The following is a 27,698-nucleotide window of genomic DNA, read 5'->3' on the forward strand; positions in this document are numbered from 1 at the left end:
ACAAAAACACTTAAAACTAGTGGGCACTTGCAGTGGTTTTGGAATATTTTCAACATAGGGTAGCTGACCAATCTACCCAAACAAACCACCCATTTTCTCAGTATTTGATCAATTGTTAAACTTGAGGGTGGGGTGGGTGTGAAAGGTATTTGAGCCCCCCCCCCAAAAACAAAATTTTGGAGGGCACTTAGCCCCCCTCCCCCCATTTGCCCACTTCAACAATAGAATTTGTGATAGTATTAAAGGTCCGTAACCCGATCGACAGCATCATCCCCGATTTTTTTTTTCATTGTTGATGAGGTTTTGGTATCACATAATAGATACTATTTTTCTCATTACTATCCTGAAATTTGACGCTCCAAGTCGATGTATTTCGAGAAATCATGAATCACAGCGGTTTTACAGGTTACCAGTTTGTAAACAATGGTAAATACTTTGGATTTCTGGGAGGGAATTATGAACGAAATATCAGTCTCTGCAACAGCTACTTTGGTTTCACGTCATACACATTCTGTGAAAAAGCGAACCACACTAACTGCTGAGGAGACGGTGCGCCGTATATAGTTATGAAAACGGCAACAGTAAGCGTGGTGTGCTAAATAGCTCAATTGATTAGCGCGTTTGTTTTTACCAGAGAGGTACCCGGTTCAAAACCCGGTCTCGGAAGGTTTTTTTTCCTCTCCATTTTACCCAAACTTGTTTTATAATCATTTGAAATGTATATATTGCAAGGGGAAATATATTTTGTTTCCTTTTTTCTGAAACGGTACGAAAAAAAAAAATTTCCGTTCAATACGGGCCGGGCATTGTACAGCATGTCAGCATTCGTCATTGCCTGCCCAGAATGCAATTCATGTATACCAAGGTATTGGATTGCAAATTTGGCTATTTATTCACATTTACGCTGAAAATGCTCTCGTTTTTCACAAAGCAGCATAAAGGAGGCGATATTGATATTATTATGTAATTTTAAAGACAATCCATATCCAAAACCAATAGGGTTACCCCCCCTTTAACATGTGTTTGGATTTTGGTAACATTTATATAAGTGGATATATCAAATCTAGTCGCTGACAACTGTCATTTTGATATGGCTGGTCATATTCAGCACTTATGTATTGAAAGAGCTTACCAGAATAAAGATACACCCTGTATTCCCTGGTTTTCTCTTTCAATTTCTGTCTTCAAACTGTGTGAACTGCTATTCCATTCAAAAACCATACCCTCCTTGAGGACGATTTTAGGAATTCCAACCAAATAAAAGAATTTTAATCATTCCCGATCCAATGATTTTCATCCAAACACCACTGAAAAAGGTTTGCAGAAGATTTTTGAGTTTGCAAACACAATTTTCCAAGAAAAGGGACGATGGTGTAAAATCAAATACCTAATTTTACCTAAGTTTTCCGCAGGACAGGGGGTGTGGATTTCGAATGGAATAACCACATACACCTCACATCTAGGCTTCATTATTAATAGCATACGGGTACATACATACATGTATATCATAACCATTATATCTTGTACAATGCCTCTACATGTACTATTGTGCACGCTTTGTTGTTATAAAATGCTTAAAGAATTCGTACACAGACCACGACAATGCTGTCGCTGGCATCTGGAAGATAACCCTAGCTTGTACCCCTTTAAAATACCCTCTAGCCCCGCCCAATTGATATATAGTCCTGAAGGCCGTTGTCATTCCCGTAATCGCCACTCCGTTCCTCTGCGACAAGACGTACTTGTCCTGGGTGTTTAACATAGTCTTACAAACATCCAACGGTGTTGTGATCGCCGCTGCGGCAGCACCAGCTACTGCTCCGGATACCACGTGCGTTCCCGGGTTGTATCGTCTTTCCGGATTTAAAAACTCTTGTCCCCATTCGTAAGTTACAAAATGAATAACTTGGAACGGTATGTTCATAGTCAACTGGGTGGTGTAGCTCCGGTAGAAAGCTTGTAGACCTTCTTTTCGAACTATATCGCGGATGCATTCGGTGACGTTCTTGTATGGGCTGCTGTACATTTGCATACGTTGCTTGATGACTGCAGTCACGAGAAGATGAGCGAGTAGGTCGAACGAAAGTATCGCACCATGGAATCAATCGTTTAATTAAAATTGTGTCATCACAAGTTTAATGATAAAACAGGTGCAGGAATATACCACCACATCAAAAAGTAGTTGTTAAAAGGATGGGGAAAACATTGGATTATTGGAGAGGTATTATTGGGATCATGGTAAGCCGATCATGATTGGTGGTTGGTTGCACAGGTCCAGTTTCATCAACGATTCGATCGGGTTTGTTGAACAAAGATTGGTTGATGATTGGATGAAGGCATCATTGTCAGCAACAGCATTGGTGAGACACAGTATATGTAATGGAGAGAAAGAGAGAGAATAGTGATTAGCAAGGTGTCATTTAATGTAACATACACGAATCATTCCGCTCTGTACCCAGACACTTTGAAAGGGGTTATCAGATTCTTTCATAAATGTGTTAACATGTAGTTGCCCAAGATTAGTCGCTATGCTGTTACAGCTGCTTTAAGGGTAAGGGCAAGGGTGAAAATAAGAAATAATGAACCAGAGGCTCCTTTTTACACAAAATGGCCAATGGTTCACTTCATTCAATATGGAACCAGGGGCCACTTCTAATCAACAAGGGGCCAATATTTGTTCTGGATAAGTTCATCGTGCATTTATGGCTATGGAATTGAATTTTTGGGTATATTGACCAGGGGCCAGTTTCTGAAGAAAAGTGTCCCCTGGTCAGCTTAAGTTTAGATGGGACCAGGGGCCATTTCAGGGTTTCTGGGTGCTAAACGGCTCCTGTCTCCCACTTATGTTCACCTTTGCAAGGGTTTCATTGCACAGGTACATCAACGTGGCCACTTTTCAAAGAGAAGTACTTAAGGATGCACACAGGATCACTGAAGTGTTACATGGCCAAAATTGAGTTTTCATCACTAATGTCATCTTCAAACCGTATTTTATCTTGTCATTAATAGATTTTAAAGAAATCTTAAAATTTGAACCATAAGAAAGGCTATTTTAAAGACCCTTTTTCATTAAAAATTCGTCAAAATGCAAAAGCAAATAAATCATTGTTTTCCCGCAATAGATCGCGTTCTCGTAAGCAAAGACACGCACACATGGTAAACTGGATGGGCGAGGTGATTGCTGATTGAGGCGTTGGAGTCGCCAATCGCGATCACTACCGTATTTTATCGTATAACTATTGATCTCTTCCAAGGTAGGTAAAGCTTGCACCATTGCATTGCGAAACTGCGGGCCGACAGACCACCACCGTCCCCGTCCCAGAAGCAGTAGACCTACTCGATAAATTGCGCCAAAAAGTGCTGGTATAGTGGTATAAATTAGTCTTTTTTTATATGAACATAATAGTGAATTTTTTGTTTGTTTTTGTTTTGCTTTTCAAGTTTCATTCTGAACTTGAAAAAATGAAATTTATCTGTAAGAAGTAGTTACCCGTATGAAGCCCTGTAATGATGACGCAATCTGGTAGATACGATAGAAAACGTAGGCCCTAAATATTTTGCTAGTAGGCTAGACTTAGCCCGTAGGGGCCTATAGTACATCATTAGGCTTATTGTTATGTTTAAAAATTTGTTTTATTTCATTCATTCATTCATTCATTCATTTCATTGTTATTATTTGATTTACCAAGTTGGTGTAGTTGGACAAGAATATAGGCCTATTATATTTTATGCAGTCCCAGCCTTGGTTCGGAAAAGAGTCCAAGAGCAGAAATATTTGAATTTATTTGCGTAGCAAAATTAAACACACGAATTTTCGTGTGTTTAATTTATACAAATGTGGTTTGACACCAAATATTTCTGCTCTTGGACTCTTTTACTTATCATTATTCAAACCTACGCAGCCACTACTTTTTTACAGCCTTGGTTCGGGGGCCTCTGCGGTCGTTCAGTCTCGTCTTAATTTTGAAGACCATAAAAAATAGGCAAGCAGTTACTACCGGTAGGCCTATATTAGATACCTAAGGCCCTGAATAATGTTTCAAAGTGTTATTAAAACACGGATTTAAGATTCGTTTTCAAACGTTCTCTACTCCTGATTGACCATTAACGCAATGTCAAAAACGTTGACATTTCAATACATCATATCAACCATCTAGGCATAGGCCTACAACTCTATGTCAAAAATGTCTATATTTGAAATCGGCATAGCGAGCACGCGTTTATGAAAGCATTTTCATTAATGCTTTAATGCTAAATAATAATTTCAAACGAGAAATATAATCGAAAACGCAAATTTGTGCTTTTTTCATAGGCCTAACCCCTTTTAACTACATTTCCATTAGTAGGCCTATTAGGTCTACCAGATGCCATGATTGCGATAAAAGCTTTTGGTTTTAAAACACTTTTTGCGAATGTTTTGGCCGAATGCCTTTTTATTTGCAATGTTTGTCTGGCTTTCAACTTTCACGCTTATAATGTTTTCTGCATACTTTAAAAGGTAAACTGTTTTAAAGCATTTTTCGTGAATGTTTTCATGCAGTGTTTTAAAACGCTCTTTATAGCATGATGCCTATATACGGTAGGCCTACTGCATAAACCACAATCTTAAATCTAATTTAAAGCCATAAGTGTTCCGTTTTCTACTTTTGAAATTCGGTTTTGTTAGGCTATATCAATTTCCGTGTTTTTCAGTTTTCTTGTGACCTCTCCGTGTTTTGCCCGTTTAACATTGTATATAGGCCTACTTTTTGTCCGTTTTACAAGAAGTTTATTCAAGACATATTACAACTTTTACCCCACTTTTTACACGTTTATTTGATTGAAAACAACAACAGACACACTTTGTTTATTTTTGTTGTTGTATTTTATTCACTTTTTATGCGGTACAAAATATTTTACAACTGATTTATTGTAGCTTTAGGCCTATAATAGGCCTATGACTTTTGTACGTGTTTGATATTCCGTAAAAAGTTAAAAATAAAATATGATAACAACAAACAATTACAATAACAAAAACGGAATATTGAGTAATGACACATCAGAATCTTTTAAAATTTTACTTGGGATTCCTGTGGTGTAGGCCTAGCTATAACGGGCGTTAAAATGCCTATCTTTGGCGCGGACGGGTCGCTGTGGTGCCTCTCAAGCACCAACTAAAAAGAAAAAGCAACGAGAAGTAACAACATTATGTTTGCGGTTCAGAAAAGGACAATGATCATAAAAATGCAATATTTGTCAACACCAAAAAAAAGAAAAGAAAATCACCAAAAACGATAAATTAAAAACATTGCATTTTTAAAGCAAAATTATGAAAATTAGGACAAAACAGAAATCGCAAAAAATGAATTATCATGATTATGTCTCAATTTATTCTTCATTTCATAAAACTTCCTGATTATCTGCTAAAATAATTGCTTGTCAGTTATTCTATGCTACTTTTAATGTTCTGATGTCCGCAAATTTTAATACAGAGCATGATCTGTTTTTTATACGGAACAGGACAAAATTGTGCTTAAATAATCATGGTTTCGTTCGCGGCATGCAACACGACCATGCACTGTGCAATTTATTCGCGTAACCTGTCTGTCTGTAAGTTCACTTTTGACCACTTTTAACCATTTTTGGTCCGCCATAGCGTCTAAATGAAGCATCACTGAGGTAAGTTTTTAAGTCGAACGTTTAGATATGGCCAAAATCTAGATGGTGTTTTTTCATTTTTTTAAATTAGGGCCTAGAACTTTTTTTATCACCCATGATTCAAAAATTTGAACACGGGTCACACATTTTTATAGATTTTTTGAATACATTTTAAAAACTAAGCAAAATTTCGAAAAAATAAAAAAACACTTTCTAGATTTATTTGTCTAAATTAATCAAATTCATGTTTTACAGTTTTTGATTTTCAAATAATTTTTTTATGGCGGACCAAAAATTTTTGGTCAAAAAACCCGTTTTTGGGGATTTTCTCGAAAATTGTACTTTTTGACCCAAAACTGACATTTTAAATGGATTTATGAGCTCATTTCCTTTCAAAAAATGTATACTTTTATGTACTTTACATAAATAGCTTTCGAGTTATGAGGTGAATAATAATGGATAATTAGTGATCCTGTGTGCCTCCTTAAAAAGTATAATTGACTGAGACATGATTAACTTGCGGTTACTAAATTAACATGGATTTTTTTATATTTATTTTTATTAAGTACAGTAAAATGATCTTTCAGAAAATTTGTTTTTGTGATAATAAGTATGAAAATCAATTCTGCAAAATGTTTATCATATATAAAAATTTAAAAAGCTTGAGAACTTGATAACTTTATTAATTTCCATAAAACATATAAATATATCAAAACACATCAAAGGCAAATGAAAGGTTATGGAGGAGAAACCTTCTCTAGCTCAATCTGAACATTAAGGTAGTGTACTCCCTATTCCAGAAAAATACAGAACTAATTTTTTTGAATAAATATTATCCTGTTTTGCCAAATGAAACATAGCTAAATCCTAATCCTTTAGTTAGTCCCAACTAGCAATAAAAGTCAAATTTTAATGTTTAGCTAATTTTTTTCGTAATGTAGTGACAATCAAGCCCAAAGACTTGTACTAAGACTTTTTTCAGTTTATGCATTAGAATTTTGAAAAGACATGTTTCATTCTTATAACCAACCATTTAATTAAAGTAACACAAAAAAGGGAAAATTAGAGCAAACTTTCGGCATATACTCAGATCTTGAATGCTTAGACTTGTTTCAAGTCTTTGATTATTGTGACTCGATTGTCAGAAAACATGCCGAAAATGCATGTTTTTGGCTTTTTTTCCCCAAGAAATAAGTGAAATAGTGAACTTTTTCTTTTATCTCCAGTTAGGACTAAATGAATGATTAGGATTGGTCCATGTTTCATTTGGCAGAACTTGATAATATTTTTTAATCCCAAAAAATTAGTGCTGTATTTTTCTGGAATGGGGAGTAGAGACTCTGCTGACAGTGTATGGTGTAAAAATTTTAAAACCATGTCAACACAAACAGGTTTCATTTGGGATTAGCACATTTCTTAAGTTTAATGTGGCTCTATTATTGGTCTTTTGTTTCAAGGTCAGAGATCATTTTAGCTTAAAAGTACATTAAGTGGTTGTTTGTCTCAAAATGCTGCCACTTCTCAAGCTTTTTTTCCAGTGAGACCCTACATACACATTTTTATTGTTCTAATAACAGCTACTTGTACATGTATGTAGAGTGTGTGAAATTGGGCCAACACAGACCCTAGAAAAAATCTTTTTCTAGGGTCTGTGGTGCCAGTCTACATACCCTCTGAAACATTTTGATTGGAAATGCTACTTTGCCACTAATGGAAGTCCTACTAAAGGATTTTTTTTTTTCATGTAACCAAGTAGGGAATTGCAAAAGTTTAAATTCCTCTGATGAAAAATTAAAGGGATCCTAGATTTAAGTGTTTCACTTATGTATATTATTTATCAAATAAACATGTTATAAACTTTCATGTGGTTGTTGTGTGATTGTTACACCATCAGACATTTAAAAAAAGATCGGTTGACAACCCTGTATAAAATTTCAACATTAAAATTGAGTTTTTTTATATAAATATTCAGAAACTAGGTCGCATCCATCCCTCTGTGTCTAGTCTGTTTTTGTCTTGTCTTATTTTCCCTTTTTAGTTTATTTTGTTTGCTTTGTATGACTATGCACTGTATGCCTTCAATTCCCTTTAATTTTAGTGCTTTTCCAACACTATTGGGTTATGCCTGGCTTTCTGCTGAATATAATTGTGCTATTCCAGTTTTTAAAAAACCTACACCCCTCTATGGAAGTCTTGACCTAACAAGGCATACAGGGAGTGTAGAATTCAAATGAAGTTATCCATTCAGGTAACCCCATTTGAAACTCACACTCCCTGTGTGGAAGATTTTAAGCCACACCTTCCTTAAACACCAAGCCCCACTTGGCCAGTTCACCACAGAAGAACTTAGGGGTGGTGCAATAATTATGTGTACCCGGGGTGAATTCTCAAAATGGTCTGCCAAAATCGCTTGCCCCCCCTTTGGCCGTGCCAAAAACCTTTGCCCCCCCTTTCGACGTGCCAAAAAACCTTTCCCCCCCCCCTTTTGACGTGCCAAAAAATCTTTGCCCCCCCCCCTACACATGCAAGATTTTGGGGACCCGAATTTAAAACCTTAAATTGTCTTAACATATAATGCGAAAGCAGCGAAGCAGGAAATTTTGCATATTTGAACGTGTTAGTAACGCTTTTCCTCACGCCTTTTTAGGGCGTAATATAGAAACGGTGCCCAAAATATCTGTGCCAAAAATTGCTTGCCCCCCTTCGACCTGCCAAAAATCACTTGACCCCCCCTTTTCGACCTGCCAAAAATGCTTGCCCCCCTTTAGGCCTGCCAAAAAATCTTTGCCCCCCCCTATAATTCCCCCCCCGGGGGGTACACATAATTATTGCACCACCCCTTACTTACACCTGTTACTTTGATCACAGACAGAACAGAATTTACATGGATAAATTTTAACCTTCACTAATTCCCTAAGGAACTTGAATCAAAAGTGGGGCTTCCACTTTAATGCTCTGCGTGCTAGCCATGGGCTTCAACATAAAAAATCCAAGATTTGAGATATTTTCCGAAAATATCAAGAGCTATCTAAAGAACCACGTACTAGGCTTGTTTGTTTGTACTCATTTTGATGCATTTTTCATGCTGATTCCAAATTATGTGACCCATCACATCGAAACACGGCAGTTGTCGGAAACCCGTAAAGATAATAAGGAAAATGTGCCCCAAAAAATAAAGAAAATAATAAGAAATTTGAACTGTATTTGTCACATAAAATCGACATTCTACATGCGACATAAATGGAAGAGGTGCCATTTTAAAGCTTAAAAACAGTCCTTTAATTTGGTAAAGAAATCTACAAGTTCAGTTTTGACGACAACTGCCGTGTTTCGATGTGATGGGTCACATATGGTCATGAAAATTTACAATTCTGAAATTTTTGAATTTTAAATTTTTTAAAAACTTGTCGTCTGCATTCGACACCCGCGTGGAGAGAGTTAAGAGGGTGTATGGAATCAACTGGAATAGCCCAATGTTTATTCTGATTGTCCCTTTAATGCACTGTGCACAGATCAAAGTTGGGAATTCAAGTTCAGATCATTTCAAATAAGCTTAACAGTTCAGGTACATACTACAGGAGATATCTTACCCTTCCCAGAATCCTTTGCAACATGAAACATTATCTCATTACAGCAAATGACACACCCATTACTTTGTACAGGTTCCCTTTGTTTTCATGTTGAGAATAGACTGGCTAAACATGGGTCAATAGTCAATAAATAAACATCTTTTACAAGATCTGAAATTTTGGAATTGCCTTTTATCACTATTGCACTAGATAGATAGCAAGTCAGTGCAGAAAATTGAAATGGAAGAAATGTATCATGGGAAGTGTAATATCTTCTCTGGGTACATGCCTGGGAACACAGACCCTAGAAAAAGTTTTTCTAGGGTCTGTGCTGGGAATGTTTTCACCATTTGAAGTAGCACATAAATGCTGCTTTACACTTTCCAAAGCTATATAAACATGAACGAACAAATTGCTTTTCTCTAAATTTTCTTTCTAAGGAATTTTAATCCAAGTTCAGAGATCGTTTAACATTTTAAGCTTCATGCAATGATGGAATCACAAGCACAGTTCTGTGTTTCCATGAGCAAAATTTTACAGGAAATTTTCAAGGGGGGGGGGCAGGGGGGAACAGTTTTAATATGTGAACATTCATGTGAAACCAAAACTGCACTGGGGGCCATAGTCCAAGTTCAGAGATCTTTTACAATTTTAAGCTACATGCAATACTGGAATCACAAGCACATGTCTGTGTTTCCATGAGCAAGGTTTTACAGGAAATTTAAGGGGAATAGTTTTATGTGAACATTTATGTGAAACCAAAACTGCACTGGGGCCATAGTCCAAGTTCAGATCTTTTACAATTTCATGCTTTATGCAATGCTGGAATCATGTTTTTTCATTGCCAAAAAAATCCTGAATATTTGGCTAAAAATGGCAAAAATCAGGAATTCCTGATAAATCAGGAAAAGTGGCATCTCTGGGTCAACCATACAATTTATTTTTTGGCCTTAATTAGCAACCAGCTTGTCAAAAGGGAAATGCGATGAGGACGTCGACGAGGTTGCACATGCGCACATTTTTTTCCAGCAACATGTATGCATGGCTTATCCTTAAATTTTCCATACAGAATAGATTCTTATTTGTTTTCCCCAAACTGTTAATTTTTCGCTGATCACATTATGTGAATTTATGTCCTCTTTTTTTTTTTTTTACAAAAAAAATTGCTATTTTATTCCAGTGCCTATTAGGTGAAAAAAAACTGTTTGCTTCCCCTCCAGTGGGATTTTTGGGGGGAGTCGGCAGGTCGGAAAAATATATATATTTTTAATGATTCACTACTGTATAGGCCTAGGCAATGAGCATTGGTCATGTAAAATATTAATCAATACTTTAGACCTTCAATAAACATGACACACCATGCATAGAAATTGATTAAATTTATAAGTTATTAGGGTTACCAAATTCTTTACAGCATAGAGACGCAAAGTTAAATTGTAAACATGGATGCAGGAATGGACAGTTTTGAAATGTTATGAGTATACAATAATAATTTTCTTCTTAAGAAAATGTTGTTGCCCAAATTTAGCTTTGAAATAAAATTTACACACAGAAAAAGTAATAAAAAACTATTAAATTTAAAACTAAAAAAAAAAATTCTTTAAAAAGGGCCGACCCTGATTTTGGTCTATTTCAGGGCCGGTCGGTGGAGGGCAAGCAAACAATTTTTTTGTTCCTTATTATTGTCAAGCTTGCCGATCATTATTGAGAGGAGCTTTGCGCAGCCTGGACATAAATAATACATACAAATAAAGACGAATAGCGATATACACACAGTTTATGTTAATGATATACATGCACAAGACGTGTCAGTCCTCACTTGATCGGTGAACTTGGAATAAAAACATGTGCTTATTATATAAACTTGAATTTTACTCTAATAAGCACTTCAGGCTTAGTCTTGCACATGGTATTTTAGTACACCATTGGGTATTACAATCATGCAAAAAGTAGAAATCCTGGAAAAATTGAGGGTGTCGCTTGGACTGAGCAAATCACACATTATGGCTTTAATTGTGGGACATCACCCAGACAAAGAAAATTATACTTCTTATATGGCTCTCAAAACCATGGTTACTGACAAATAACAATTTTATTTTGAATATTCTCAACAACAGGAAGGGATGGCAATCTATACTTTCCCTTGAGTGGGCCTATGAAAAAGGAGGGAGGGGAGGGAGGGAGGGAGGGAGGGAGGGAGGGGGGGAGGGAGGGAGGGGAGGAGGGAGGGAGGAGGAGGAGGAGGAAGGCAGGGAGGGAGGGAGGAGGAACATTGTCTTCCTTGACCCAAAATGATTTTTGTGTTTCTTTTATGTCCGACTCGAGGGAATAAACTGCTATCAATAACATCAAGCACTTTATTTAAGTGCCAGAATCACCAGAACCTGGGTATATTTCTGAGCCTTTCTAAATAATTGACTCTCCTTCATAATTTATCAAGCTAACCTGGACAGGTTATTAATAACACTCTTGATGGAGAATTTAAGTGCATTTTATGCAAATTCATTATCAAAATTATTACATTATTGTACTGCACAGGAAGTAGACATACCCTGGATGGACTACTAGAGATGGAATATCAACAAGATGGTTAACTATTAACTCCATGAGAACTACCTGCCGATTGGCCAAAAAGAAGTTTTCATTATCAATTGGCCCAATCAGCAACATTGTTAGAATAATTTCACCACACAAAAAATTGGGGTGAATTATTTGCAAAGCTCCATACTAATTGGTGATTTAAGTGAAGATGTCATGTAACTGACCAATCGGAGGCAATGTTAGATCGGCATGTAGTGCTCAGGGGGTTAAAATGCTCTGCATGCTAGTCGTAGGTTTCAACATAAAAAGTCTAGGTTTTGGGATATTTTCTCAAAATTTCAAGAGCTATCTTAAGAACCACTGAGCCAATACTAGGCTTGTTTGTACTCATTTTAATGCATTTGTCATGCTGATTCCAAATATGTTCATGAAAATTTACAGTTCTGAAATTTTGTTAATTTTTCAGTTTTCTTTTAAACTTGTCGTCTGTCGATACTCGTGTGGAGAGAGTTAATGCCAATGTTGATTTCATACAAATTTATCGATGGTAAAAACAACAACCTGTTCTATGGGCAGACAGATTTCCCAAATAGGGTCGATTTAATAGTCAGGATTTTTTTTTTTTTGAAGAGGCTAAATGACCCTAAAAAAACACTGAAAGCTTGAAAAAATCTTAACATAAGGACAGTGGTCCCAGATAGTTTGTCCAAAGATATGGGTAGTCAACACCACACATACACTACAAGATTCTTACTGTGGCCGACTGCACAGGTACACGGTCGACAAGGTACCTGACTGGTGCACACAAACTGAAAGTACCTACATATTAATGCTGCTATTTTACAGGACCAACCAGCAGTGATTCTGCACTGGTACTACACTGGTACTGCACAGGACCAGGCAAGTACCTTGGCGACAGTGTACCTGTGCAGGTGGCCCCAATTAGGAATCTTGTAGTGTACTAAATATTCATGTGAATCATTTTTTCCCAATTTTTGTGAAACACTTTTTTTTTTTCATTTTGAGCCAATTTTACAAGTGGACTTCAAATAATCTTTGACCTCAGTATGTGAAATGACCTTTGACCTCAGTATATGACCTTGAACACCACCAACAGATGAGGGTTTCCATAGTGCAGCTATGACCCAAGTTTGATATAAAATTGGATTAATTGAGCCCATATTTATTGGTCGAGCTATGAGTTTTAATTATCAGACGAGATATACATGTAGTCGAGTCCAATATTTTAAAAGTCATAGTGAGACCAATAAATATTGGGCGTAAAGGAAAAAGGATGACTACTATCATAGCAGTAGAGTCTCCACTCAAATATAACAGTGTATGCATGCGTGACAAAATTTTCTTCTAACACCCCCTAAACGAGTTTTACCCTCCCAGCAAATTTAGCCCCTTAATAAGGGGTGGTGCAATAATTATGTGTACCCCGGGGTGAATTCTCAAAATGGTCTGCCAAAATCGCTTGCCCCCCCCCCTTTGGCAGTGCCAAAAAATCTTTGCCCCCCCCCCCCCTTTTGACATGCCAAAAAACCTTTGCCCCCCCTTTTGACGTGCCAAAAATCTTTGCCCCCCCTTACACATGCAAGATTTTGGGGAACCCGAATTTAAAACCTTAAATTGTCTTAACATATAATGCGAAGCGCAGCTGAGCAGGAAATTTTGCATATTTGAACGTGTTCAAGTAACGCTTTTCCTCGCCTTTTTAGGGCGTAATATAGAAATGGTGCCCAAAATATCTGTGCCAAAAATTGCTTGCCCCCCCTTTCGACCTGCCAAAAATCGCTTAACCCCCCTTTCGACCTGCCAAAAATGCTTGCCCCCCCCTTTTGGCCTGCCAAAAATCTTTGCCCCCTATAATTCACCCCGGGGTACACATAATTATTGCACCACCCTAAGATAATTTAAAATATAGAATTTACCCCCTAATGAAGTTTTTGGGTGTAAAAATGCAACAAATGTACCCTTTTTGGACTCGTAATTTACAAAAAATTTGAAAAGGTACCCTAAACAAGTTGTTCAGTTTCAGAAAACTACCCTTATTCTTGAAAATCAGTGTTTTTTAGACCCTAAATGTGTCACGTGCGTAACTTGCCTTGCCCAAAAAAACACCCTTTTTACTTGGTTTTTTTTTTGGTCATGCATGGTACAGACCATTTATGTGAGTGGCCACCACTGGACAGTCTCTTCTATAAATGCTGCAGCTACTGTTTATACTGCTAGCAATGCAATTTTGCATTGTGGAAATAACCTCCCTCCTTGATGCACAATTTAACAAGATGATTGATTTGGTGCTGCATTAATGGGATTGTGTACAGATTTTATGGTCAAAACTAAGCCATTCCCCATCTGATTTCACAAATAAAATATTTATGACCAAGCTCTTTATAAGATAATAATACTTATCAAATTGGATGAGCAGATGGGTTTATTAAATTATCAAATCAATAATCAATTTACAATTTTTTTACCAATCCCAGCTGTTTTAACTAGCTGCCTGACAAATATTTTTAGGCTAAAAAATAAAATAAATAAAAGTAAACAGACCAACCGATCCTGACTTGGAGCTCTAAGGGCAATACAATTTTATTTTTTTAAATTTTAGGCCTAATTAATGAAATGATATTTTCCCTCATAATTACTCAAATTTGTAGCAATTTGAACTTACAACTCGATCTCTATTTGACAAAAATTACCATTGCGTATGTTGCAAGGTCAGGACCATCGCCAGACCAGTTTATGGGGTATGTATGTCCTTTTTTTTCAACTGAAATTTTTTTAGACAAAAAATTATGAACTGTCTACCCCAACTATTTTTTCGCAACAGGAAACTAATCAAAAAAGTAGTGGGTGGGGTGGGTCACAAGAAGAATTCTTTATATTATAGAATCCATGTCATTCCTCTTGTGTGTCACATTTATTTGTCTCAATATTTGAGTGCATACAACACTAGGCCATGCTGCCCTCTGTTCCATAATTAATTTAATACCGTAGTTATACAACTGTATCATTCTGGTTATTTCAGCTAGACTACATGCAATTGATATCGCCATTGCAGTTCTCACGAAAGCGTGATCCAGTGGCTATGGTAGCGCCCCGGGGTCACCAATATGACGTCATGTCTACGATAGCGAATTAGAACTTACCATCCACAGGATTCATGGCCGCATCATGGATTAACGTCGCTACACTACCAGCAACAGCTGCAATGACAAACAACAAATGAGATACGAGTACCAAGATTTCATGGTTATAAACATTAAAATCAAAACAAACAAACAAACAAAAATAAGAAAACAACTTACAAAATAACAAAGAATTAAGAAAGTCAGTTTAAATTATGTATTTTGGTGTCCTCTTCAAAAAAACATGGCTGTTGTTATATGATGATGCCAAGTTGAGCATTAAAAACATTTTCCATGAGCAAAAAATATAATAAATAAACATGTATAAACCTGCATTTTCTGTATATTAAATGATTTACATGTAATTTGAAACACAGAACCACACATAAAATCCATGCTTCAATAATTTGGCCCATATGCAAATGTAAACAATGTAAAAAATAAGCGCCCACTCAAAATGACTTTGTTAAGCGCCCTGGGTGGTTAATGGAATGAATACGGTGCATTTAACAGGTGGTTGCAACTTTTAGAGTAGGGTCTGACTGTCAGTTGTTTTTTCCTTTTGCAAATTACCTGATAAATCAACAAAAATAAATCTACCTGTAAGGTTAAAAAGGTTTTTTTTTTGCAATTGCTTCCCTTCCCACATTTTTTTGAATTCACTTTTGCCAAAAATGGCTGATTTTACATTGTACAAAACAAAATGTACAATTTTGTACAGTATGATACATTGTGCATAAAGCAGCAAAAAATTGGTCAGGCCACAAATTAATAAAACCTAATTTCTGGTAAAAAACTTCATATAGTCTGAGAGCTATTCTCTCAAAATATCAAAACTGAATTCTTTTACTTTTTATAGTCTGCTCTATCTACAATATATTCTCTGAAATTATCAATGTTCAAAACACTGTACATGTACCTTGCTGAAAATTATTTGGCCACATTTCTTGAATTGCATTTATTTTATTCTTGAATTATTTATACAATTTGATTCAATTTTGCAGGCCAAAAAAAATTATATAAATCCATTCCATAGTGGGTCAAATGTTACAGTTCAATAATAAAATTTCTTCATTATTTTACATCTGTAATTCAGCTCACTGGTTTTTGTATTATGGACATTGGTACATGCTACTGTGCATACACATTATTACAATGTTGTACATTTAAATATGTACATATTTGCACATGTACATGTACAGGTGCATGTACTCTGCAGTATTACCTTTACCCATTTACAGTACCGGTATATGCTTTACCACAGATACAGGATCTGTGCCTTTACATAAACATGATAAATGCTGTCATGTGTAACCTGTTATTTAACCATCACCATTCTGTCCAGCCAGACCAAACACCCAAACTACATGTAATCTCATCTTACATGGTCAAAGTTCACAAGTGTTAATGATCTAGTACACATACATGTAAAACTTTATGCCATCAGGCAGGTGATTTATCAGACTGTTGATTAATATGCATGGGTTGGTACACATGGAGTCGGAAATATTTTGCATGGTCATCGGTATTCCCACATATTTCTTATAGTGTTTTCGAGCCCACATAGTATTGATTATCAAATGCCAGATACACATCATACACATGTAGCAGTCCAGTTTAGTGGTCCTGCATGAGCTGTGCGTACATAATATACCATGTATTTTCAGATGACTCAGCAAAACTGCTGAAAGTTAAATAATTTTAGCCACACATGTAAATGTACAATAATTTTGGTCAGATTTTAATTGGGTTCTTATCTTCTTTGCCAAAAAACATGAAATAGTAACAACTGTCAGGATTCAGGAAGGTTATTTTGTCCATTTGAAGCCAAAAATATAAAGAGGTAAAATGATAGTAATTTACCCATGGATATAATTACTACATGTACACTATCTTGGCTGTAAACTGATAGCACTCTATGGGGTTGTTGTAATTTACAATGCCCATCATTTTCACCTAAACTGCCTGTCCAAAAGTTGACCCTCAAACAAAAATCTGACCTCTGTCAACCTTGGGTTTCAGTTAGTTAAAATAGCTATTGCTATAACCTTGATGTATTACATGTAGTTTGGTCTTGTTCTGAGTTCACAGAACTTATTCAAGCATTTATCACAGGCATTCATTTTGCCTGTCCCAAGAGTAAACTGCCGGTCCAATATGATGGGTATAGCTAACAACTTTTAGTACACTTGACACTGAACTCCCAATTTCCCAATCTTATCTCATATGTACCATATTCATTCCAATAAGCACCCAGGGCGCTTAACAAAGTCATTTTGGGTGGGCGCTTATTTTTTACCTGATTTTTTTGTAAGGGGCGTTTATTAGAGACAAATTTATATACGTTATAAAAGGGTCCTGAGAGCATTTCTGATGCAAAAAATGTATTGCAAGTTGACACAGGACTTGTAGTCCTCCAGCTATTTCACTGTATCAAAATCTACCTGTAACTTCAACATTAACTGTACCCTTTAGAAAATTGAAAATACCCTGGGTGGGAGCTTATTGGGGCATGGGCGCTTAAATTAGAACAAATACGGCAGTCATTTTTCTTCAGACAATGGAACTACGTATATAGCCTACCACAAGATTGTGTGCAACTGTGCAATTGGTAAAGTGCTTGAGCATGGGGCTTAATGGCTACAGCTTAACTGGCTTACTGTGCTGCAGCTTACATTGGAAGTAATACCTCATGATCAGGGCTGTCAACTCTCACGCATTGGCCATGAGTCTCACACATTGGGTCACTTTCTCACGGTCTCACGCCAAGGTAGTATAATCTCACGCCTAGGTAGTAAATCTCACACAAAAAGCTGGAAAATGAGTAAACCCTCACGCATCGTCATGAATAATTTGTTGCTCCTCGCCCCCCCCCCCCCCGCCCGCATTTTCGAGCGCCGTGCCTCAAATAATCATGGTACAAAATGAACATTGGAGTCGGCAAATCCCGGTACGCCTCTGTCTCACGCCAAGCAATTCCAAAAAGTTGCCAGTCCTGCTCATGATGCTACTAATGCTAAAATGTTAAAGTTCTCCTAATCCTTAATACCAAGTGATTTCAGCTATATAAAGTTAAAGTTCAGTTTAAGTCTAGAGTAGATTTGACTAGCCGAATGCGCCAGCTGTGACTATTCAATTTATATAATTGGCTCAAAATAAGCTAAGGTGTCATAAAAGTGTAACACACAATTATTTTTCCAGCTCTTTTCTTTTGGTCTCCAACCAGGTTTAAATTATAGTATGCACATATATCGTTCATAATACACTAAAAGAAAGATAAGTTATAGACCATTTACTTCACAAATTTAATTTTCTAGCCCTTGCGTACGTTATATTTGACAGACACAATTTTGATGATTTTCTGCAATCAAATAAAAATTTATAAAGTATTACATAAGGTATTTTGTGGTTATTTAGGTGTAGGACCTACAGCAACTGATTGTGGAAAAAAATGTGTCCAAATATTACAATAAGGAGGATAAATTGTTATAAATAAAATATGTGTGTCTGTCAAGCCATAACATACGAAAGATGTCTGTCAAATGTAACATACAGAATAATAATTTGGCAAAAACAGTAGTTCAAGATGGGAAATTGAATAAAGATCACATGCAGTTTATAAATCACATGTTTTAAAACACTTTTATAAACTCTAAACTATCATCATAATGTGAACATCAAGTGATTTTTAATTTTTTTAAATGTATTGCGTATGTTACTTTTGACAGACACATACAAATCTTGCGTATGTTACTTATGCGTACAAATGTTTGACAGACAACACTTAACAATGGATTGTGTCATCAAAAAAGCTTCTCCTCACAAAGTGATAGTGCCACAAAGCTAGGTGGAGCTAAATGCTATGTCATGTAGCATAATTAGCTGTATCACCCTAGTTTAGCAAGAATTACAGCACCGTCTTGCGTATGTTACTATTTGACAGACATTTCAAGAAAAATTTTAAAATTGTTATATGTTCAAAAAAGATGGCAGCCACTTACAAATTGATTATAATATGGAGAAATGAAGTTATTTACAATAGATTTACCCTTTAGTTTATGCTTCAAGTCTTTGTTTATAAAAAACTGAGGGACTTCAAAATCAATCAAAAGTTTGACAGACAATAGTAACATACGCAAGGCAAACTTTTAAATCCTTTTTTTGATCTGTTAACTTATAATTCATAATGCCTCTTTCTGTTTTTTTGATTGGTTTACTGCACCATTTTGGGAAACAGGTCACATGAATTTCTATAAGGATCCATAAAAAAATTAAAAGCTGTTGAAAAAAGGCGTCTCTTGGCATGTTACAAATAAAAGTGTAAAAATAGGCATTTTTACAGCTATTTTTTTAATTTTTTTTATTATTTAGAGTGAAAGGATTTTACTTAAATTGTGTATGCTATGTCTTTACTTCCTAAACTTGCCACTTAACTAGCAAATATTCCATTTCTATAATTATTATTTTTAAAAAAAGATGTCAAAATATATGGCTATAATATGACACCTTAGCATATTTTGAGCCAATTGCATACTGTGTGCATACTGTCCACCCAAGGGCAAATTATAGAAAGTTTGATAGTATTTCCAAAAATCATTACTGTACCAAGGTTTCTAATAATTACTCTCACATTATCAAGTCCCCATTTTTATGATTTACCCACAGACTACAAAATGTACAGACTATCCATCAACAGTCAAAGTCCCCATGCTTTGTATGCTGTGAATTCTCATATTAGGGCCAATCTTTCAATTGAGCGTATCTAACAATCACGTCAGCATTGGTGCCTTCGCGTATACATGATAGATCGTTGCGTATCTTTGCAAAATTCCGCAAAAAACATGTGGTGTATTCGACATATTTCGTAGATATTGATCAGTGAAGTCAGATCAATAGATTACGCAGGAGAAAACCCAGGGGAGAAAACCTCAATCTTCAGCACACAGAGTGCATTGTTTTGCATTCCCTTGTTGATAAACAATTCACATTTATACCATTAAAAAAACACAATCCCCAGTGACCGCTCTACCCAGAGTAAAAAGTACGGGCATTGCAGTTTTCGGATGGGAGCGGTTCTCATTCTGATTTTGCAATCATTGTGAGATGAATAGATATGAATTTCCAAAAGGGGCTATAAAGTAGACTTCAGGTGACCAAACAATGAAGAGCCCAGAAGAGCATTCTACAGCTCTTAAGGGCTGGGGTATGAAACGTTTGGACAGTATTTATTTTGGGACATCAGAGCACATCAGACATATCGAATTGCATTCTGAATACGAAGAATGTCATTCTGATATCAAATAATTTAGATTTTTTGAAATTAGCAATTTAATACACATTTTATGGCAAATCATTAAAATTGATATTTTTGATATTTAACAGTACTTGAAGTAAACTTTATAAATCTGATGATTTATACTTAAAGTGTATGTAGGTGGGATGAAAAGCCGACGATCAATTGAAAATTTTGACCTTTACGTACTGAAGATATGGATTTTTTTCCCAAAACACCAAAAAATAATTAGGTCTTTTTGGGAAAAAATCCATATCTTCAATATGAAAGGTCAAAATTTTCAATTGACCGTCGGCTTTTCCTCCCTGCTACATACACTTTAAGAATATATCATTAGATTTATATAATTTACTTCGAGGACTGTTATATATCAAAATTTGAAAAATATCAAATTTTTATAATTTGTCATAAAATTTGTATTATATTGTGATTTTCAAAAATGAAAATTATTTGATATCAGAAAGACATGCTTCAGATTCAGAATGCAATTCGATCGATAGGTCTGAGGTGCTCTCATGTCCCACAAAAATACTGTCGAAAAGCAATAAACGCTCATTTTAGATCCCTTAACCTCATTTTCAAAAGGCAGCCCCTGATTTGTATATAAGCATAGTTTTTGGTGACATTGTTTGCATCCACAGAACCAGATGATGGTGGATGCGATATCCGCATTTTTGATGTCGCCATTGGATTAACACATAATCATGAAATCTTCACGAACAATTCTAAATTTGTTATGTGGTGTCAAAGCAAAATTATCTTACTCCAAAACCGTTGGGGTACGACAAAGTACCCCACAATAAGTATGTTAATTTTCCATTTCTAATTGCTAACCGTCTATCTTGAATGGGGCTCTCAGCCCTGTATCTTCGTCAGCCTCGTATGTCACGTGTTGCGTGACCTACATGTATACCACCTGCACAGAACATCAACTCCCTTGCTCCCTCTATTGGAAAAGCAATTTCATGTGTATGTTGTACTGTATGTACCGTACCTACTGACTATACTTTGGTTCACCTGTAGTTCGGAAGTGATGTCAAGCGTGCTGAAAAGACTGCCCTTGTATGCTCTGCATGATTAACTTTCTTCATGCACATGTGTTTTGATATGGCAGCCAGCGAATTAATTACGCACCTATGTCATTACCAGGACTGGACTTATACACACCAGCACGCCATTCTGCTGTTTGGCATGTACTTTTAAAAAGTGTGTGGCTTTTTGACGCTCATAGGTTACTCTATTTAGCAATTTTAGCCTAAAAAGTGCCAATTTTATGCGCTCTTCACATTACTTTGTTCTACTTTTGCACCATAGGGCCCCTTTGCAATTTTAATTTCAATGTGGTTTCGCGTGCATTTGTAACATAACTATTCTGTTGCCAAAAGGAGCTGGATTCATTTATACTTAAGAAATTTTGTCTAATCCATATAGTTAAACTGCTACATGTATTAAACGTACTCCCGTATACTATCGTCTATCGCCTCACCTCACTACTTGACTTGCTACGCACCCACGTCCAAGAAAAACGTCTAAGGGTCTGTTTTTCGCCACACAGTGTCGTCGACGTCTTTTTGAAAAAGGTTACAATATGGCATTTAATCTACAGAAGAGTCAGACACCTGGCTGGCTATTATTAGACTGCTGTTGCATAAATTTAGGACTAAAATAATGCTTTGTATAATAATTTATTGCCATACTAGCTGTGATTATAATGCAATCATATTTATGCCTTGTCATTGCGCCATATGTTTAACAGTACATAGTCTGATATTTTGCCATTATGAATTTTCAGAGGATCTCAGATTTTCCAAATGATTTGCCAAATTAAATGTTATGATCACAAAAACAAAAAACGTGGAAAAGAAGTCAGATTACATACATGTACTAGTCCATGTTGAAAAATACAAGATCGAAAACATACTAAATTTCTGTAGGCGTTCTTTTTAGTTTTACATAAACATGGACTGAAAAGTTTTCCCTGAACATGGACTGAAAAGTTTTCCCTGGACATTGTAACTACAGCATACACAACTATTTGTGGAATTTGCAGCGCTTTGAGTTGGCGCAAAAGTTAAACTCTCACTTGGTGCATGGGCGTACATCTTGCACATTCTCGTATACTTCCATGCTTGGTGCTTGTGGTTAAATTGGATTGATAACAAATATATGGCTAGTATGATTGACAGTGTGTGTTACGCACAGAATCCTGAGGCAAAGTCCTGCTTACATAGTCGATTTTTTACTCCAGGTTTCGCGATCAATAAACTGGTCATTCCAAATCAGAATTGTACAGTAAGTGAGCCCTCATTATAATTATGCCAAAATAATTTCAATAACATATACGCATGAATAGATCATACAAAGATTCTTATCATTTGATTGGTCAATTACTATTGAATACTTTTGCTATTAATTGCACTCCGCGCCAGTGCAATAGTCCATTTCCATTGCACTGGCGCGCAGCTACCATGGCAACACTGACAGATGCATAGTGTGTATCGCAAACGGTGACCACCTCGACTCGCCAATTATAGGTGTGGTTGTTGCTTCTAAAATTTATATAATTATAAATACAGTTTGTAATATTTTTGTAATTTATTTTGTTTTACAGGTGATTTACAAAAATGAGTTATAAAACAAATATTGAATGTTTTTATTCGTTCAATGGAAAGAATATTTTCATTTGGTGAAATATGAACTGTAAGCCTTTTTGAATGGGACAGTCCATATATTTCACCTCATGAAAATATTCTTACCACTGCACTCATAAACATTCAATATTTGTATAAGCTGCAGTTTTCACAAAATTGATACATATCAAAAAGAAATATTTGAGAGCATGGAAATTTAGCGAATCTATGTCACTCAAAATATCGTTTCATTTGCATGCCAACAAACATGTCAGTCTTGACAGTATTTTCAGTCATGACTTCTCACCATTAGCCAATGGGTTTCTCCCCGGTGTTTTGCTCAACGTATGTTTCAACTTCTCGTAGCAAGCAAAGTAGAGGGCGTGTGCTGGTCCTGCGCCTGCCGCAACCACATGTAGTCCTCTGACCATCCGTAGTGGGCCTTCTTTCCGTACTATGGTGGTGAGACCGTTGAAGACATTGGTATACCTAGCTTCTGGACATGGTTTGATGCTCTGCATGCGTGTCTAGAAGGAGAGAGAAAGGAGACGGTTAATTTTGACACTTGAGATTAAAAGAATGTGCAGAACAGTGTAGGCCTACTATCAATGTGTTTTATGCTGAGCACCTCATATTACAACGCTTTCACCTTCACCCGCATTTTAATCCTTTCGCCTTCATCTGGTCGTTTCTGCTGTGCTGTAAATGGAGGGTAACAACAATTCACTACGGTACCCACTACCCACATATTTAGTGGGGAGGGCAGAAGTCCAGAAAATAGTTTTTGTGACCTACAAGAATAAAATTCATTATTTGGTAAAATTGTACTTTATCTTTTCTAATGTTTAGTGTTCTTCAAAGTGAAAATGGTTTACAAAATCATTTTAGAAGCAGGGAATAAATATTTCAGTTTTTGGTTATCCACTATTCAATCTTCAGACAGAAAATATAAACTTTACCCAAATTTAGTGATGTGGTCGACATGCCTTATGTCGACATAATGTCGACGTCGGCACGTATGCCGACATGTCGACATCAAAAAATCATGTCGACAAAAAAATTTTTTTTTTTTTTTTTTTTTTTTTTAGTTTTCAAAAAATATTTTTGGCCAGAAAAGCAAGTTATAGGCCCAAACTGACTTGTTATTCAAGGTTGAAACCAGAAAATACTGCTACTAAAAAAAAAAAAATGCCAATTTTTTTTTTAAGTTGGATGAACTTGTACATTTTGATTACCTTTGCTTCTATTGAACAGTCAGGGACACATTGAATTAGTATGCATTGCTAGCTGTTCAATAGAAACAAAAGTAATTCAAATGTACAACTTTTTCAACTTTGTAAAAAAAATTGGCATTTTTTTTTTTTTTTTTTTTTGAGTAGCAGTATTTCTCTGGTTTCAACCTTGAATAACAAGTCAGTTTGGGCCTATAACTTGATTTTCTGGCCAAAATATATTTTTGAAAATTTTTTTTTTTTTTTTAGAATTTTTTTTATGTGACACACTGTCGACGTCGGTATATCTGAATTATATCGACATGTCGACAATAAAAACGGTGCCGACCACATCACTACCCAAATTGGTATTGGTGTCCCTCAAGGATCAATCTTAGGACCATTATTAAGTGTGTGATGTATGTTTTTTTTGTATCTATGATCAGATGAACTAAGTAATGTTGTATCATAGTCTATGATACAACATTACTTAGTTCATCTGATCATATTGCTAACCTGAATCACATTACTGATTTTATCAGGGTAGTAGTACCACCTTAAACTAGATTATGTTTTGAAATTCATGTGTGTCTGTATATTGATGCAGCTTGTTGAGCAGTGCATTCAACAATTAGAGAATAAAAGATTTTGTCTTTTGCCTATCCAATATCATGTCATAATGGATGGGCTGGCCAATATTTTGAGTAGTGAATGCCAGCGACTATGATAAAAATATTGGCCAGCCCATCCATTATGACACGATATTGGATCTATAGGCAAAAGACAAAATCCTATCTTTTATTCTCATTCTTATTCAGTTTACAATTTTTACAAGTATAACTTCACAAATATACAAGTAAAACTGCCTTTTTTATAGAAAAAATAAAGTTACTTAAATTGTGAGGACACCCCCGTTGTTTTAAATGAACGAAACCGTCACGAACATCTAAGCCGCCGAACCGCGTTCTTAGTTTGCGCATGTGTATTACAGGAACTATCGTGTCATAATGTATGTGAAAACCAATCAGAATGCGTGTATTCTTGACAAGACGCTGTTAGACGCACCAACTGAATTACCGTATTCATTCCAATAAATGCCCAGGGCGCTTAACAAAGTCATATTGGGTGGGCGCTTATTTTTTTACCTCATTTTTTCACGAGGGGCATTTAAATTTACATTACGTTATAAAAGGGTCCTGAGTGAGAACTTCTTGTAGCTTTTCTGATAAAAATGCAGAAAATATATTGCAAGTTTACGCAGGACTTTTTTCACAGTATCCACATCTATCTGTCACTTTAACATTAATGGAACCCTTTAGCAAATTGAAAATACCCTGGGTGGGCACTTATTGGGGCATGGGCACTTAAAATTGAAATGAATACGGTAGAAATAGAAAATCGCATCCTGGACACACACACGCCTACATGTACTTGCTTCCAGTACATTTGTATTGATGGAATTTCCTGAATAAATAACAAATAATTATTCATTCAAATGTCTTGTAGCAGGGTTCGATTTAGAAACTAAAATTTACATGCACAACTCGGTTTTTTTCCTCAAAATGGGCTGAATAACACAAAATTTTGCATGCACAGGCAAAATTCTACATGCACAGAGCCAAAGTTAAATGCATTTGTGCATGTAAAACCCCTCTAAATCGAACCCTGTCTTGTAGTTGTACAGATACGGTACTGTAAGTTTACAAGTTACGTTTAGATTATGGTGCCAAAGGAAAGGGGTTTAATTTTGTGAGAAATGGAGATCACCAAAATAATGAATTTATAATGAAAAAGTTGCCTTATTATGAGCTAATAAAAGTGACGGCAAACAGGAAATCAAGTTTCAAGGGCCCAAAGCCCTCATCATTAATTTGATGATGCCCTCAATTCAATTACAAAATTACGGAATTGAAACCTTGCATTAATTTTCCCTAGAAGTTATTATTTTACACATGGTCCTAGGCACAAGTTGGGCTGATGTTGGATATTGTTCGTATATAATTAATAAGTATGAACGTATGAAAATTAGAAAAGGGACCTTGCAACATTCTTTCGGTCAGACATTCGGGAACATTTTCCCCTTTGCATAACCACGCGCATAGCAACCAGCTCGAGGAAGGGGAACTGCACATGCGCACACTTCTTGGATTTTTTGGTTTTACAAGGCTTTTCCACTATGTGACGTCAGCCCGACCGAGAGAATTATAATTTTGCAGTTGCAGTTGTAAGCTTACATGTACACAGACACAGGCACACTGTGCATGCACATGCCATAGCCATGTGTAGTGTGGCATGGATTGATGGAAATGTCTGCATTTCACTTTTGATGGAAAATAAATATGAGGGAGAATAACAGACAGGAAGACCTTGGTACGTCTATCATCCCTGACCCTGTACAATGTATTGCCAATGTGTTGTCTGTACACATGTACTTGTACGTATAAATAGTATTCAGCTGTATGATATAGACTGTCTCAAGTCTCGGTCGTTGAAGTTGAACTTGATTGAACTCACTTTCACACTATCAACTGGATACATAACACAATGTTCCATAACTCCAGCAACAGCACCCGCCATCATGTGTGTGCCCATCGTACTGCTGGGTAATGTTTCATATTCATCATCGTCATCAAACATACTCGATAATGATAAACCGTTCTCTTCTTCATGTTGGGAAACATGATCAAGTTCGTCCTGTACTGTAACGGTTGCCGAATTCTGTGCCTGTTTCGGGCAATCTGTGTCCATAATTCGGCGACGAACAGTTTCCAAATCATACTCTGGCAGTTTAGAAATAGTCCTTGGGATCGCAGTTGATGATTCTAAGTTCCTTGAAGCAATCATACCTGCTGCCATAAACAAAACGGATGCATTCTTCTGGTAGTTTTCAAGTTTCTACGGAAGTGTTACATCCCCTTACACCACGTTGAGTTAGGCAATAGCAGCCATCACTGGATGCAGCGTCGTATCAGGCGATGATTTGGGCGGACGACGATCTAAAAATGGGCGGAAATTACCACCCAAATGGGCGGAAAAAGTTTTGACGACTGGCTGATAAGGGCAAGAACGCGCATTTTCATGTATTTTTGAGAGGGCTTAGACTAGTATATTTAGGTATACTAGTCTCAGGAGAGGGGGAGGGTCAAGTGGTGGTGGTGGTGGGGGGGGGGGGTAAATCGCATTTTATTTCTCATTAAAAAATACAGAAAAATAAGGCCATATACCTGGCCATATAAATATAATGGTTTGGTTCTCGTCCAGAAGGATTTTCATGAATTGATAAGGGATGGAGGACGGTCACGTCCAATAGTGCTTGAAGAAAGGAAGAGGTATTTTTTTTACTTTTTTGAGATTATGAGGGATAAACCCATTATCTACTCGAGACTCGAGTACCACAACAAGTCTTTGAAGAGATCCATGTTCTCTAATAAACTTATTTATATGTATAAAGTTTTCCTAAAGTATAGTTTCCCAAAGTCTAACATTTTTGAGGGATCCCGAAAAAAAAAAAAAAAAAAAACCAAGAAATTGAGGAGGGAACGAGAAACAAAACACCGGGTTTTTTTCCAGCTCAAATGATATACTGCAGTACACCTTACATGTAGTCTTGTACTTGGGATCTAAGGACCTGTACATTAGTTATATGAGCCCGGGGGTTAAATTTCACACATGCCAAA

At 36.3% G+C, this 27,698-nt stretch overlaps 1 protein-coding gene across 1 annotated transcript; it reads right to left on the reverse strand.

The window, feature by feature from the left end:
* Nucleotides 1–1,337: 1,337 nt before the first annotated feature.
* Nucleotides 1,338–26,975, reverse strand: LOC140162609 (mitoferrin-1-like). Its single transcript, XM_072185877.1, has 4 exons — nt 26,536–26,975; nt 23,118–23,337; nt 14,909–14,965; nt 1,338–2,046 (listed from the first exon to the last, which is right to left on the reverse strand). Exons 1-4 carry the CDS (start codon nt 26,875–26,877, stop codon nt 1,544–1,546), a joined length of 1,122 nt encoding a protein of 373 aa, XP_072041978.1. The 5' UTR covers nt 26,878–26,975; the 3' UTR covers nt 1,338–1,543.
* Between the last annotated feature and the right edge of the window lie 723 nt (nt 26,976–27,698).

Source organism: Amphiura filiformis, chromosome 10, assembly GCF_039555335.1.
Source record: "Amphiura filiformis chromosome 10, Afil_fr2py, whole genome shotgun sequence".
Lineage (NCBI taxonomy): Eukaryota > Metazoa > Echinodermata > Ophiuroidea > Amphilepidida > Amphiuridae > Amphiura > Amphiura filiformis.